Source organism: Protopterus annectens, chromosome 17.part0 (assembly GCF_019279795.1).
Source record: "Protopterus annectens isolate FY-2018-M chromosome 17.part0, PAN1.0, whole genome shotgun sequence".
Classification (NCBI taxonomy): Eukaryota; Metazoa; Chordata; order Ceratodontiformes; family Protopteridae; genus Protopterus; species Protopterus annectens.
The window spans coordinates 425,294,740-425,312,025 of NC_056751.1; the positions used below are offsets into that span (position 1 = coordinate 425,294,740).

At 42.5% G+C, this 17,286-nt stretch overlaps 1 protein-coding gene across 1 annotated transcript in view; it reads right to left on the reverse strand.

The window, feature by feature from the left end:
• Nucleotides 1-12,768: 12,768 nt before the first annotated feature.
• LOC122791447 (mitochondrial mRNA pseudouridine synthase Trub2-like) overlaps nt 12,769-17,286 on the reverse strand; it is an 18,636-nt gene continuing 14,118 nt past the window's right edge. The window contains exons 3-5 of the mRNA XM_044059191.1: nt 17,194-17,286; nt 12,918-12,992; nt 12,769-12,821 (exon numbers count right to left, since the gene is read on the reverse strand). The exon at nt 17,194-17,286 is cut by the window's right edge and continues 39 nt beyond it. Coding sequence (XP_043915126.1) covers nt 12,769-12,821; nt 12,918-12,992; nt 17,194-17,286 — 221 coding nt within the window. The remainder of the gene's footprint in view (nt 12,822-12,917; nt 12,993-17,193) is intronic.

Consider the following 17,286-nt stretch of genomic DNA (forward strand, 5'->3'; position numbering starts at 1 on the left):
TGGCCTTAAGGGCTGTGACTGTTTGACACTCTGACTGTGAGGTCTATGTGTTGCAGGTGTTGTGTTCTGAGGTGGTGGTTGTTTGGGTGTCTGCTTTGGTGGCCTCTGCTGTTTTGGTAGATTTTTGATCAGAGCCTCCGAGTATGTCTTTGTGTGTTTATGTGTATGATTTGAGGTTGTAATGGTGCTATGTGAGACTGGGTCTATAGTGTGTGTGGTAACCTTCTCCTCCTGACTGGTCTTGCCAGTCCTGTGTTGAGAGAGCTCAGCCTCCAGTTTGGCCGTATAGTTGCATCTCTCGCATGTATTTGTGTTTTGTGGGAGAAGGAGTGGGTTGTCTGTGTACATGAGGCAATTGTAACATTGCCTCAGTATTCCCAGGTTCACCAGCTGAGCAGGAGAGGACACTAGCAACTGATCCATCGACATGCTAGAAGGATAGACAAAAACTTTAAAAAAGATTCAGGGGGACGTGGGTGACCGAGAAATGGGGGGGTTGCCTTTTTGGGGTACTATCTATGACAAGAGCGCCATATCAAGGTAATAAGTACTGTAGGAGCAAGTGCTACATTTAACAGATAGAGAATGTACCGTTTTACTCTGTGAAGTATTATGCCATCAACTACTGACAGATATACTTATTTGCTCAGAGTTATTTCCTGGGAAATACAAGATGAATGAAGCTGTGTCCAGTATTGTGGTCTGCAGCCTACATATTCTTGCACATACATGCTATTCTGGAGGAGTAGCTGCAGACACTTACTGATGGGTCTGTGTAAATGGTCCAGCACCTTGGTACTGTGGTGGCAGAGGATCTCCTGCTTGTACCTCTATCGATTTAACAGAATGGCCATATCCTGCTGTGGCCATACCTCTCAGCTGTACAGATATACCCAGGTTACCCAGAGGCAGGGCTCATATCTTGGTCAGTTCCCCTTCACATTGTAGTTTACGAGGTTTGTGGCCACCCATTAATGGGTTTGCAGGCAGGGGTAGTATGGGCACACAAGTTTCAGACTTCACACACTCCATGGCAGCCATGCTTCTACACCCCCCCACACTCTGTTATCCTCTTCCTAACATTATGCAAGCGATATCTGAGAAGTATCCCTATAGTTGTCCCTTCATCTTAGCAGTATTTAGTGGTTAGTTCACAGTTCATGCAGTAGGACATGGTGGCCAAGCTACTGGGATTTGTCAACATGGCCTTGCATTTGTATTCTGTGGACTGTGTTATCTCATGGCGTCCCAACTAACAACATAACATACACTGGCAGTACGGGTGAAGTATAGGCCTTTGACAGAGGACTGTAGGGCATTTGGTAGTGAGACAGGCCATCTGTAGCTGGCCAGTGCATTCTATCAAGGGGTGCGAGGGGTGAGAGGATGGCAGAATGGTTAAGGTGTTTACCTTGCAGACATAAGGCGCAGGGTTAAATTCTCACATGGGGTAATTGGCTAGGCTTAAAATGGCCTGCAAGGGCAATTAGCCTAGTACTAATCTATGAACCTATGAAATCACTCCTACATTTCCAGGCTGTGAGCCACTGGATTCCCCTGGGGCGACAGGGTAAGTGTGTGAGGTTTTAATGGTAATAGTTCTGTCCATATTAATCCATTGGTCTGGATGCTGGCAGGGTGCTGCTTGCAGCTAGGGACACACCTGCTTGGGACACCTCTTCAGCATGCTGCATTCTGTGGGTATTCCCATACAGAAGTGGAGGTCATACTGTACTCATTCCAAACAGTAGGGATATGACCTGTGATAAACCTGTGGCTGATGGTGGGGTAAGCTGAATGAGTGTGTGATATGGAAGCTTCTTGCAGCTGACTCACAGATATACTTGGGACATTTTCCTTATGCTGTCTTGTGCGGGGACATAGGCAGTCAGTATTCCATTCTACACAGACAACTAATGTGCTGCTAACCTGTATGTACAATTCCAAAGGTGTGTGCAGTTGACAGTTAAATTTTATGTACTTTGTCTAGGGTTCTTCCACCTGTGTACCGTGTGTATGTCTGGACCCACATTCATGGCATGTCCATCTTTTAGATAGTGACAGATAGACATCAACAGCGAGTATGGATGACTGCTGAATTGGGTCTTTCGGGGATGTATTGTGGTTGGCACTGCAGTGGTCAAGAACATTGCCATGTCATAAACAGTACTGGCCATAAGCCACCAAGACACCTCTCCATGCCTACATGCTGACCACTTCCACACAATACAGAACACACAACAACCTAACACATAGACCCCTGCATATTGCACACATGCAGCAATCTATCCTGTAAATTGGGCCAGCTCAGTTAATCTGTGCTCCACTGTTATTAAACCCACATGTACATGCTACTGCATTTCTACATAGGAATGTGGGGAGGGGGGCACACCCGACACCTGTAAACATTTGCTATGACTGTACTGGTATTTCAGGTACTCTGCTGGCTTCCACTTCGTTTTGTATTCTGACCTATCATACAGACTACAGGCATATCAGTAGAGTACAGATCTTAGGTTTTATTGACCTACATTTCAGTTTCAGACTTCTTACCCTTCAGAACATACAACTGCCAGACCTGTTGTAGTCTATCTGTGTAGGTTTGGAGGGGGGCTTTTCTCCTTTGCCATCAATTGGAGGCCTTAACACAGCCTTTCTTTATGGTCATCCACACCTGTCCTGCTGGCTGCAGCTGTTTGATATGCGAGCCTCACTGACATGCATGTGTGTTGGGCCACCACATGTACTGCAGTGGGATTTGTCACCTTGTCTAGTACTGTCTACTTTGTTGACACCAGCATTTGTTATGGATTTCATGCTGCCCATATAGGTGTCCACTATCTGCTGCCATTCCATTCAGCCACCAGAATCCCTTGCATTGTCACATCCAAACCATAGATACAACTTGCAGAACATACTACTCCATTCAGCAATTGATAGGAAGAGTGACTTACCTTGTTGCTGTGCCAGTACTGAGGATGGTACTGAAGTATTGAGGATGGTGCTGGAGGGCAGACTATGTTGGATGCACATAGTACACTCCCTATACATGGTAAAGCAAGGTAGTGTCATGTTTGGCATCCCTTTTACTGTATGTGCGAGTCAGAGAAGTGGTGTCATTCCCGGGGTCCCTACCGTATTGGTGTATGTGCTATGGGTTGCCTCTGTGCCAAAGCCTGGGCATACTGGGCACACCTCCTTCTGCCTACAAGGGCAGGCTCAGGTTGTTCCTCCTCAGAGTCCCGCTGTGCCTGTGCTGGCCTTGGCAATGGTGGAGGGCTGTGTGGCCCTGCCCCGTGCTGTTCCTGTTGTAGTTGTTTCCGCAGGATCATATTGTGTAGCATGGCACATACAATGAAAATGTATGTACACGTAGCTGGAGAGTACTGCAAGGCTCCACCACATATGTCCAGGTACCAGAACCATGAATTGAGCTCTTGTTCGGGTGTGTGTGCATTTCTGATGGGTGTCATCAGTCATGGCTCCAGTGCATAACCAGCATCCCCCACTAGGTGGCCATATGGGATGTCCCTACTGTCAAATATCTGGTACAGCTGTGTCACATGCCAGATTTGGGAGTTGTGACAGCTTCCAGGGCTGCCAGCACACACATTCAAGATAATGTCCTGGGCATTGCACACAACCTGGCAGTTGATAGAGGGGAAGCCCTTGTGGTTTATGTAGACCCTACCCCGCTCACCAGGTGGTGCTTTGATGTGTATGTGCGTGCAGTCTATAGCACCCACAACCTCAGGGTATTCTGCTACTTAGTGGAGGAGACACATACTGCTGGTCAATGCCTCACGGGTGTTGAGGAAATATATGTGCTCACCGGCATGTGCTGACATGGCATCTAGGCACTGGTGGAGTACCTTGGATGCTGATGCCTGCGAGATCCTCATGATATCCCCAGTTGGCCTTTGGAAGGAACCTGTGGCTAGTATTCTTAACCCTACACAATACCTTGGTATCCGATGTGATGGGTTCCCCTGTGTTGGTTGTGTGTGTGAGGTGTGGTTGGCACAGCTCAACAATTTGCTGTAGGATGTCCCTGTCCACCCTATAGCGCTCCAATATCTCCAGCTCATGTAGCCCCTAGTAGGTTACCTTAGGTCTGTACACTCTTCTCCTCACTGTGGGCTGGTCATCAGCATTCTCATCCTCACCACCCTCGGCCTCTTCCACATATTAAATGTATGAGTGTGACAGCAGACCCTATCATTTTGTTAGTTTTGTCATGTAAAATTTTCCTGTGCACACCGGTGGTGCAGAGTTTGTGGGAAAAACCAGAGTGAAAGGTGCTTGTATAGTTTATAGTAGTGTACTGGGCTGTGCCCCACTGCTGTTTTCCATTCCCATTACCTTCCCATTTTAAGCCCAAAGGCGCACCGTGCATACCCAGTGTTCAGATGTTAAGAGAGCAGCTATTTCCTGTTTTTTTTTTTTTTGTTTAAAATCCAGTGAGGGGTGCACACACCCGCTTTGGCAATGTAAACACTGCTAGACAGCCTCAGACACACCCCCTTCTTTAGCTGTGCTTAGCTAAGGGCAAACATGGGCCACAGAGCTACAGTAAGCTTACAGCATGCATGACATTCCACCTTATGAGGTCATTTAACTCTTATGCTTATACCATTGCGTTCCTGCGTCTACACGGTTGGGTGCAAGCCAACATGGAGGGGAAATCTGTGATTCAGTATCAATCCCCTCATTTGCATAAAACTGACTGTTAATGCATGGTTACAAAACTGACACTGCCTCCTCCCCCCTTAGCAACCACTATTCGGTGGTACTGTTGTCTTATGCATGCCATTAACTATTATGGCAGAATGCTAATTTAGGTTTAAAGCTTATTTCCAACTTTTTTCCTTATTTTTGGGCCGATCCTGTTTGTGCACCGCTACCCTATATTTAAACGACTGAAAATTGGCCAAAAAAAATATTTTTTTTATAATTTTGCAACTATTTCCCATGCCAATGGCCATATATTTGGCTGGCATGCTGACTACATTGAATACATGCTTTCTTTCGAGCTGTCATGTCTCCATTTTGTAATTTGCAGAAATGTATTCCGTTAGTAACTGAATACATTTCTGCAGGTTACACTATTCCTGCACAGATGCATGCCTGCTTCCTGGATCACCAATTCACCTCATTTGCATGGTTTTCACCAGCAAATGGGGTAATTAGCATATAGGAGCTGTGTCCGTGCAGGAATAGTATATGAGCATTCGTGCACGTCCCAGGAGCTCGTTCGTCAGCCATATTGTGTGCAGCAGCTCTTGCACTACTGCATGCTGTGCAGAGCTTGCTGAATCCTTGGGTATGTATCAAATACTAGAGAGAAATAAGACTGCATAAGAAGTCCAAACAGTATGGAGAGAAAGTCACTCAGTAATCAGCAAGAGTGCTATATAAAATACGTTTGCTTGGTGGGACATGCTAGATGAATGAAAACCAGCTATGCAACAGTAACAGTCTCTCAGATCTGTGCATGCAGCTGACTGTGCTTTAGGCTGAATGTCGTTATATTCCTCTCAAGATACAGGTACACCGTAAATCATTAAGGTGTATGGAAAACCCTTAAAACACTTTGCAATTAAAAGAAACAGCAATAGTGCACTGTCAACTGTTAAATGTCAAACTCGCATGTAAACCAGAAAGATTACTGGATATATAAATATCCTCCATGGTCTTTGCATAGTAGTTACAGATGTCTGAAAGATACATGTATAATGGAACACTTCTCAAAACGAAATGCATAATTACAGCTACAGTTTACAAATAGCCTAGTACCTACCTATGAACCTATGTTCTATCGGCCCAAGGGCCTACTTAAGCCTAGCCAACAAGGCTCCCTGGCTTACGCCACCCAAGAAAGTTATTTTCCTGTGCCACTTTCGAGCAGACACACAGAAGTGATCCTCGGGGTGTATTTCCTATTTCCCATCCACTCAAGATTTTTCTTGAAGAGTGCTAATGAAGAACTTTGCTTGACAAAGATGGGTAGCCTGTTCCACAGTATGGGAAGTCTCTGGGACAGGAATCTATCCCTCCAGCATGTCCTATTTATTGTGGAGACAAAGTTTAGGTCCCTAGAGCGTGTAGTTTGGAGGGATTGGGATTTCTTTAGGTGTAGCATGTCCAGCAGCTCTGGGTTTGACATTGCCTAAGGCAGAGATCACCTCGGAGTAGGCAATATGCTACGGAGTAAAGCTGGAGTTTTTTGAGGCAGTCAGTGTAGGGCATTTGTTTGAGGCCAGTAATCCTCTTTGTGAGGTACTTCTGCGGCCTTTCCAGTTGCAGCAGATGTCTTCTGAGGTACATTCCAAAAGAGGCATTGTACTCTAATGGGTCAGTGTCGAGTAGAGGGGAACAATGACCTCTTTTTTCCTGGATGAGAACCCTTTTATGATGAGGTGTGTCACGTAGGATGACTTCCCGACTACTGTGGCGATATAACTATCAAAGGAGAGACTACTGTCCATCTGGGTCCCAAGGTCTCTTATCACAATTCAGTGTTAAGTAGATTGCTGCCTATGTGGTAGTTCATGGGTACAGAGTTTTTACCAAAGGGGATGACACTGCACTTTTTGGCATTGAGCTTGAGGCCATGGCTCTGACACCAGGCATCTGTCTCAGCGAGGCCCTTCTGTAGGATGTCCATATCATTTGGGGACTTGACTACAGCTCCTAGTTTGCAGTCATCTGCGAACTTAGTTAACCAGAGGCCTTCTGTGTTGGCCTGTACTTCAGAGAAGTAGATACCAAAACGGGAGAGGTCCCAGGACAGAACCCTGTGGTACTCTACTTGTCACTGCTTTGAGGTCAGATTTGGACGCTGCAACTTTTACAGTGTGGGTTCCGTCAGTGAGCCAGTTGGCAACTCATCTTGTGACGTAGAGATTTATACCTAGTTTAGTGAGTTTAGCTAAAATTCCAGAATGGGGGATGGTGTCGAAAGACTTGGCGAGGTCAAGATAGGCTGTGTGAACCAACTTACCCTCATCTACGGCTTTGGTGACTGCCTCAAAGAAGTCGATCAGTTTCAGGAGGCATGATCTGCCTTTCACAAACCCGAACTGGGTGGGATCAAGAGTTTGGAGGTTACCAATATCTTTGTTTACGAGTTCCATGATGATACGTTCCATGGCCTAGTAGACCAGGCTCGTCAGGCTAATAGGTCGATAGTTCCCGGGATCAGTGGCGGCTCCCCCTTTATGGAGTGGGATAACTGTTGCTGTGCCCCATTCAGTGGGCACAAAGCCTGATGCGAGGCTATTATTGAACATGGTGCTTAAGTGGGGAGCCATTTAGTTCTGAAGTTCATGTAAAACACAGCCTGGGATGTTGTCTGGTCCCATGGATGCTGCGTTTTTGGCTTTAGAGAGTGCAGCTTTTACCTGCATAGTTGTGATTACAGGGACTCCGCATTCTTCCTGTATAGATATGGGCCCTTTGGGGGGGGGGGGTAAAGTTAGCACTGAACTTATCTACCAGGATGCTGGCAATATCAGTTGGTTCTGTAATTTTCGAGTTGTTGTGCTGTAACTCGGAGCAGATCAGAGTGTTGCCATCGAGATTCTTGACATAGCTATAGAATGCTTTATGGTTATCCTTAGAATTAGTGGCAATTTTGTTTTCGTAGCTAGCTTTCGAGGATCTTATAAGGGATCTCAGCTTCTTTTTGAGGCTGACTAGTTAGCTCCTCCACTCATGGGATTTTACTCTCTTTTGCAACAGTTTCTTCCTTTTGTTTTACAGTTTGTTTATGGCACGGGACCACCAGATTGGCTTCCTTTTTTTGGAGGATAGCGTCTTGGTTCTGTTTGGGATAGCACGATCCATGCACTCGTGTAAGTGCTTATAGAGTGCATTTGTGTAGGATTCAGCAGTTGTAATTGTATTATCCATCTGCATGGGTGTCATGAAGTTCACCACTTCTGTCTTAAGAAGCATGAAGTTGGCTTTGGAGAAATTTTTTACCGTGGTTTCCTTAATGCGGGGTGGGGGTGGGATGTGGATATCAAGGGTGATTAGCTTATGGCCAGATCTGACCAACGAGGAGTTGACTTCAGGTGTGGAACACCGGTCACTCATGTTGGTAATGTCTAGGTCTAGGATATTGTTACCCCTGGTAGGGGTGTGGGCAAGTTAATCCAGGGCATTGGAGTTTATGAATTCCAGAAAGCGTTGAGCTAAGGAGTTGGTACACAAGTAGTTTTCCCAGTTAATGGTGGGGTAGTTGAAGTCTCCCATTATTAGGGTGTTTGGTTTAACCCTAATATTTTCCAGTACATCAAGAAAATAGGAGTGGGAATTCTGGGGCATGGTGGGTGATCTCTAGCAAACTACAATTTGGATTGCAGTTTTGCCCAGAGTTAGTTGTACTTGGATAACCTCGGATGCACTATACTGAGCAACTAGCCTGGAGGTGAATATGGACATACCTCCACCTTTGGTGTTTCGGTCCAGGTTACATGGCCGAAAAGTGTGGTATGAGTTATAGCCTGGTAATGCAGGGGTGCTCTCTGGAGCTTTGAACCAGGTCTCAGTCACTGCACAGATATTGATGTTCTCCATTTTAAGGAGTGCCTCGAGTGAGTGCATTTTGAGATTTAGACTTCTAGCATTGAGTAATCAACACTTGAATGGTTAACTGATTTCTTAAAATTATTTAAAAAAAAAAAAAATAGAGCATGCAAATGCAAACCAAAGATCAGCTTCCAGTGCCAGTTTGAACAGTCTACAATATTACTAAAAATGTGTAAAAGGGAACTTTCTTCAGCTTACTTAGAATTTAAATGTGTTTTTGATGGAGGACATTGTGCTGTCCTGCACCTCTCCCCCATGATGGGGGCATTGAACCCATACTATCAAAAAACTTAGTATGCCAAGTCCAAGGTCATATACCCTTGAATATAAAGAGAAAAAAAAAGTTTCTCTGGACAAATGAAATAGCCCCTCTGCTATGAAGCTGCACAACAGCGGAGTTAGTATATTAAGCTTTGGGACTGTGAGAAAGAACACCTCATGTTGTAGGGAGTGGAAGCACTTCTTTTTTTAAGTTACTTATGTGGTCTGCTCAACAACAATTACATTTGAGGCATTGTAATGGACATTCCAGGGAGGAAACAGTTTGCAGAAATGAGTAGTGTTTATTGTTCTGTTCAGTTAACCACTCAAATGTTGATTGACATACATTCCAGTTTTGGGACTCTTGGGGCTCATTAAAGAAAAATAAAAGTATTTTACTAAGAAAAAAAAAAGACATTTGGGTGGAAATGTCCTCTAAAGTTCCTTTTCCTGCTCTATGTCCGCACTTCTTTTATGGCCAGTATGGTCATTCTAGTCTCCTCAGATCAGACTGCATATGCAGACAAACCTCCTTAATACATCAAATTTTTCTTTTACTACAATGCTTCATTATAAACAATAGTCAGTTAAAGAAGATTCTCACATTTATCAAATTAAGAGAATTAGTACTATGCTAAGAATAATTCCAATATGAAACTATAATGCATGCATGCATGCACTGTACATTATGCTAAAATAGCAACAGCAATAGCAACTGTTAGAGTTATTGCTCCTGAACTTAAAATTTTACCAATCTCTTTTCTAAAGATGGCAGAGTTGAGCTTGGCCAGAACACCTTGCAGATCCCATTAAGGGCTATCAGACTAGAAAGGATGCATCATCAGCGTACTAACCACTACCAACTACATACATTCAACTCAGATGCCAAGTTTCATGAATGCATGGAGTTGAATTCATTTGCTAACCTAATCAGAGAAATGATCTGTCAGGGGTCCTCTTCAAAAGACTGAGCACAAAGGCAAATGTATATATCGGACTGTTTTTTGTGACCTGGCCGAAAACTGGAGTACCCAAAGAAAACCAAAGAGAGACAGTGGGTGAACATTCAAATTACACATGGACCAAGGCTGTAGGTGAGGCCTGAACCCTGGACCAGAGAGCAAAATTTTAACCACTAAGTAACCCATGTCTCCATCTGGATGTTTGTGCAGTACTACTCAGAAATGTCTAAAAACAGACAACTAAGTAATACAAAATTACACCCACATAGTACATTGTCATATTCAAAACACTGATGTGTCCCAATTTTGGATCTTCTAAAGCTAACTCTACTCAATCTTATACAGGCTCTTAAAGATCAATTTGGCTTAGGTTTCCATGCAATGAAGGACTCTGCAATCTTTGAACTCACTTGCCTAAACAGAGCCAGTGATAAAGCAAATATTCACTGTAGATGTCTAAATCTGTCCATCCATCCAAACAGTGCTGCTGAATCCCATCCAACAAGCACTGTGACCACTTAAGAGCCTCCACCATCCAGAGAGATTCCCAGACAAACAGAGTATGGAACTAGACTGCCAGGCTTTTCTTCCACATCACATGTGTATGCACACCTACAGACAACTTAAGAGTCTTTAATCCACTTATCACTTACCTTTGGGATGTGGGAAGAAATGCATACACGTACCTAGAGGAAACTCGAGCCAAAAGAGGGAGAGAATACAGACACTACAATGTGGCACCCCATTTGAGAGCCTCTTGCTGTGAGGCAAAAAAAATTCCTCACTGCACCACTGTGCCATCCCCTACCCAAGCCTATACCATCATATTAATACCAGCTGGGTCAACAGTTAACTAACTCAGTGTATCCCCTGTTCCTGAAACAGGCCTCCACATCAACAGAGGCCTTCTCTGGCAATCTTTAACTCATTACAGCAGAGTGCGCCACCAGGCGTTTCTGCAGATATTGCTTGTTCATATTTCCATTAATTCCAAAACCATGCTACATACATTACATGATGGCAAACACAGTTGTATTGATATTTGACCTCTGTCAACATCAGCATTTCTTAGTACTGTAAGGTGATAACTTTGTTTTTAAAGGCTCAAGCCACATCCACTGGGAGTTAAAGGTACACACTCAAATGAGCTGTACTGGAGGGAATGAGTTAGGACCAATCTGGATGAGTTCTCAAATGGTTGACATTCCACATATGAACGATATGGCCGAGCTTCACAACTGTCTCCTTGGCCTTAAGCTTAGCATTAACTTATGAACCTACAAAAAAGATACAAGTAGGCTGCAGAATGTTGTGAATTTCAAAATAATCAGTTTAAACAAAAAAGTAGTGCGGGCCATTACTAGCCCCCTGCAGTATTTGGTAATATGGCAGAGCTTCTCAATGGTCTCCTTTGGCTGTAAGTTTAGTAAAAACCTAAGATTCAATCAAGAAGGCCATGCAATGATTGTGAAATGATCTTAAGACTTAAAACTTGACAATGAGAAAGGAAGTCTGAAAAAAAAAATTTAACTGCTCTGACCATAACTTTTCTAAAAGGCTGACTTTTCACACAAACATTAGGCTCGCATGTAAATTAATTCTAAAATTTGCTGAACTGCTGTCACGGACTCTCAGCATATTTCCACTCCCTAATGCAAACACACGCAAGCAGTCTCGATAGTCTGTCAGTATGAAAGAAGTGACTTTCTTGAACAGCATGAAACTTAGTATAATGAGCATAGAACTGTTCACAATACTGCCAGTCCAAAGAAAATATATGGGGAAGGGAGGTGCATCAAGAGAGAAAAATAATTACACATTTTTTTTTTATATTTCTGAAGTAGTACTGGCACCTGATCAGGGAAGGCTTCACCTCACCTAGCTATCACCAGCTCTACCAAAGCAGGTTTTACACTGACTTATGCCGCTGTAGTGCTGTGCGTGCCCCCCCCCCCACAAGCTGGGGGACCTGGCCCTCTATTCTTCTAGTTGCCACAGTAGGTACAATGTTACCTACTAATTAAACAGTAAGCGGTCCATTCTTTAAGCTGTGGCTAAACAGTCTTTTGCTCCACATCAGGCAGGTAGGCTCTGGGGGTTCCGAATGCCATTTATGACTCGCAGTTATGGGCCACGCTGTAGTTCTTCAGCAGATATCCAGCTCTCTAGTCCAGATACCAGTGGAACTGCTCTTGATGAAGAAATACATGTGATCAACTAAATTTTTCCCATAAGGCAACATATTAGTGTTTGAATTGTTAAGACTACTAAACTGGAAGCCATGGTTTGAATCCCATCAACTTTAATACTGATACTATGCAACCACAAACAAAGTACTCCTTTGAGCTCTGAGCTCCCACTTTTTTCATAGAACGCTACCTTGCATATGGACAGAATGCAAACTCCACAGAGACAGTCACCAGAGACCACAGCTGTACCCTGGACACAAACTGCAAGGCAGATATCTTAACCAGCGAGCAACTGAGTAACTTGCTGATGGGTTCTAGTACTTAAAGGCTACCTCTCGCACAAGCTCATTTCAGACCTGCGAGAGTCCATTTTTCAAGGAAAAATGGCCATCACCAATAATACAATAAGAAACTTTGCTCTTCTTTTTATTATGAAGTACATAGTCCTGTCTGAACACAATTAAATGTTTCCATCTGCTGCAGATTTATTAGTAGTGAAATCTGTCAGGGTTATTCATCTTATTACATCAGTACTCCTCCTTCCCATACATTATAATCACGGTTTGAATGTTTTATTTTAGCTAATTTTATAAGTTTTATTATAGAGCACTGAGTGGTTTACAGTGTGCAGCCAACACCCTTATTCTGCAGTCAATTCCAGGATTGATTTAAATAACACAGTACCACCTGTGCTCCGTTTAACAATTATCTAGATTGCCTACACCAAATACAAGGCAAATTGTTTTTGCTGTCTTAGTACCCTAATTCTGGGGCATTTCCAGTTCTGATTCAAATTGTCCTATCAGATGCTTCTCTTAAGGATATCAAGTAACAAGTGTAAAACTATATAGAATAAGTAGACCACCAGTGGCACCACCATATATACTGAAGTATTCAATATAAAACTTACCAAAGACTCCCGATGACTTCACATCCAGGAGATGGCCAGCTCCAACCTTTAACCTTTTGAAGGCAGGTCCTTTAACTAGGCAAAGAGAAGTCAAGACAGGACTATAAATATTATTTTACAAAAACACAACAGGGATGCTAATGCACAAGTTATCACAGCTTGCAAAGACACCATCACACAAATAAAATGCTGTTGCTATATCAACCTGCTTATTGGTTCATGCAGACAACAGCCCACTTCATTTATTTATGCATTTAGATAGGTAGACTGGCCCACAGGGGTAGTCTGATGATCTTAAGCCCATACGTCTATTTCTGTACTCCCCCCCATACCCACAGCCTAAGGTCATGCGCCAGATGTAGGAGGTTTCAGGAAGGTTTTTGGCTTTGGTACACTGGCTGGACATCAAGTTACCCTTGTCAGGATAATCCCCCAAGTACTGGAAAACTTAAACAGTGATCCAAGAAAGGACATCAATTAGAGATAGTTACAGCACTTAAGTACTACTATACAAAGAACATAAGAGTTTGAGTCTGGAACTCTGATACTCCTACAGGATTGTTCAAACTATGTGAGGTGAATGCCAAGCTGGCATTCCACCAGTGCATGATCTGAAATTATTCTAGGGTGTGTTATGAACCCCTGGGTATTAGTGTTCCACTGTTACATAGATTCTGTCAAACCTAAACCAACACCTAGGACGGTCTGAAGGTACATACACTGGTCTCTACCAGTTCACATAAATGCACAACTTGTTTTAAAATCTTGCCTTCCAGAATCACCTTCTGGGTTTTTGGTCCTCCACAGGTGTCCTTAAGTTGCATCACTATAATCTGATCTCCTGCTAATATTAGGACTCCTTGGTGAGATTTTATTTCTGTTAAAGTGTTTAACTCCTCCCAGTTGTTTTTGGCGGTAAATATATGGTCCCAATTGTAATCCTTTATTTCCTCAGTACAACCTAACTACAATATAATGTCACCCCCCCCAATGAATGTACCCCTCCACCAACATGTGTTTCCTTGTCTAATGAGGGTCAGCACAGCCCTTTTCCTACAGTCCTGTACTGTTGCGCAACATTCTTGTGGCCATGTCTTGGGAAACGCACTTATTTCGATACAACCCTGACTCTCAAAACGTAATACCTGCTTTTGCTTTCACAAATGTATTGTACGATTTTATGTACTTTTCACTTTTAACAACCCATTCACATTCAATGACAAAAATCACAATGCCAGGATTATAATTACATTTCACTTTTAAAATTTTGCTCGTTTACTATTTGTGGCTTCTCTTCCAATAGCATGCTTGAGACATTTTAACTGTATTTTGACAATATGTTCTGGCAGCCAGTATATATAAAGAACAAATCCCCCCCACCAAAAAAAAGATACTGTTTAACCAAACAGAACTTGGCAACCCCCCACCATTTCCCACCAGTTCCAATGTCAATGGTCATACAAAGCTGTTTTGAGTTCTCCTCATGAGCCCTTGATGGGTAAAGAACTGTGATTCCAAGATCCTGATTTAGACTTCAAAGACAAACCAAACCAAAAAGGGACCTTTTTTGCTGACTTAACTGCAATGTCTATAAGTTGCCATAAATACTACAGCTCTGAATTGTTCATCACCAACAGCATTAACAAAATGCTCACAATACTTTACTTTTTACTTAATTTTCACACTGCGCCACTGAACTGATTGATTTGGGCTATGAGCAACTTCATAGATCTTTTAACCATTTTTTTCCCTTTGATTTGTCACTCTTGTTTTACTCTCCTTCTAAAATGTTTTCTTCAGGTTCCCATGTCTTACTTCGATTCTACAAGAATCTGCTCTAGTTTTCTGTGTGCTGTTCAGCCTCACTCTAGCATTCTTCCGGTCTTCAGAAGAAAAATGGAATTGCCTTGATCATCCGTCTGTTATAGCTCGTTTCTTCCCAGATAATGTCTGTTATTCCAGCTGTCATGTTCCTTCTATATCCAGGCAGTCTGTAAATTGCCTGTAGTTTTCCAATTCTCCTGCTGCCTTCTTTAGTTCAAGAAATAATTTATTTGTGAAAAGAATAAGTTAAATGTATCTGGGTAGACTAAAATCATACACTCAGCTGCTTGCATATTCTGTAGAGGGGTACAAATCAACTCCACTTGATAAGAGAGAATGCCCAAAGTGAAGTCATGGTCAACAAATATTCGCTGCAAGCCCACTGTTACAGAGTTTTCCCTTTTTACCATAATTTACTTAATATTTTTCCCCCTCAGTTAAAAGCCCCATACCTTGACCTCTATCGGTCTTGGAAATTTTTGTGAATAAGTTCTTAGGTTCATCCCACTATGCAGTCAGTCTAAAAGGAATTCCAGTTTGAGTATGGATGTCCACTCATTAAGCACCCCCTGCACGAATTTCAGACAGGCCCTCTGTTCTGATCCCTCTGGGATATCTGTGAAGCGCAGGTTCTCCCACTGCTGTCGGTCTTCTAGCTCCTGCAGTTTTGCTCAAGTTTTTCTCTGGCCCGTGCCAAGTCTGAAACCTTCCACTGTAAGTTGTTCCTCTTGCTATGCAGGTCTTCAATCGCATCAGAATTTTATTTGGTACCATTTCTATTTCTTCCAATCTCTCATCATTCCTTTAATGTATTCCATCAATAGAACACAAATTATACCATGTAGTGGTGAAAGTATCAATTTTCTCACTTATTAACTCAATTTTCTGTGGAGTCACCATAAAATTGCTGCATTTTCTGGTGGGTGGGGAGTATGTCGCTGGTTTAATTCATCACAAGGATCTTGCTTTACCCCCCCCCCACTTTTTCAATATCAACTACCATTTGGGCTGCGGAGCTGGAACACCACACTGTTTCTCTTTATGGTGCCGTAGTGGAAATCCCAGTTTGAGAGTTTAAGTATTTTTTTATTATTAAAGTTGGTTGCTCGGACAGTGTGGCGGCCTGGAGTTTCCTTTACTTTCTGTTATGAGGTACATTCATCAGAATATTTAGCTAGAGGGGGTGATGCACACTATCCTCTTGTGGCTTAAAGATATGATGCAACAGTTTATGATATAGGAATGACACTGCCTTAGAAAAAGTATTTTGAAATTATTTAACTGTTTGAATTTTTTTCTCCGTTTAGAACTCCTGGTTCTGCATGCACGTGTAACGTGGAGTCATTCATATAAACTAATTTGTTGAACATTTTGAATAACTTGATCGATAATACTGTACTTTTGTCAAAGAAAAAAAAGTAACCAGTTGATTTATTTCTACATTATGAATGCATCAATAAAATGTATGTGCCAATTACTGGACTTCATACTGCTGCACTAGGTTCCCTTAAATGGTAATTTTTTTATCAACAATATGCAGGAGTACTGAAGTGCTTCTGCAACATACAGATGGATTTTTGACTCCCCATGAAGCTGTAAGGCTGAAGCTCTAGGGAAAATAAAGCAGTCTTTTCTTAACAACACACTAACATTTAGTAAGAACCAAGTCTTAATTTTTGCATTTGTGAACAATGACAGTGACCACCACATCAGTGCATGTGGTATCACAGTAACAGGAGAAACCTGACACCATGAGACAAAAGTCTACTTTGTCCGAAGAGGCAGATTAAAGTGGTCCTACTGCCATCACACCTTGAATGGGAATGGAGCAGTAAAAAACACAGTAATATGTATGAGTGTGCTTGTATCAATGTAGCTGTGTATATTTGTGAAACTATGCATGAAAAAGTAACTGTGAATGAATTCTGAGCACATAAAGAAACATCTGTGTATGTGTGCTTATATGAACATCTGTGTATGTTTGTGTGCTTATATGAACACATGAACAAAACGTGTGTTTGTGTATGTTTATATGCACATAATTTTGGTTGAAACCATCGTTCTTCATAAAGTTGCTTGGTGAAACAAGCAAACAGTATAGACAGAGAGGGCAGGGACTGCCACCATCAGCTAGAAATTCAGAAAGCCCTATCCTAGAAATTAAAGCATGAACCTCAACTGTAAATACAAAAAGTACTGGTGGCGAAAACACAGAAAACTGAAAACTATAAAATATAAGCGCTGACTAAAATAATAACCAAGACATCCTTCACATCTTACCATTCTTTCAGCCAAGCTGAAACTGCACACTTCCATCCTCTTCGTCATGTTCTTCCTGTAACATTACACACAACCCTGGCACACTAAATGTGCTGTATTAGAAGAGCTACAAGAGGCACTTCTTTGCATTAACAAAAGGCAACAAAACTGCAGGTAAATCTTGGTTCCTTACCTAGTGGGTGGTCTGCTAAGGCAGGTACTTTTATAGCGGTGATTATGACTTCTGATCCACTACTTTCTTCCACAGGTTCTGGTAGAAATCTGA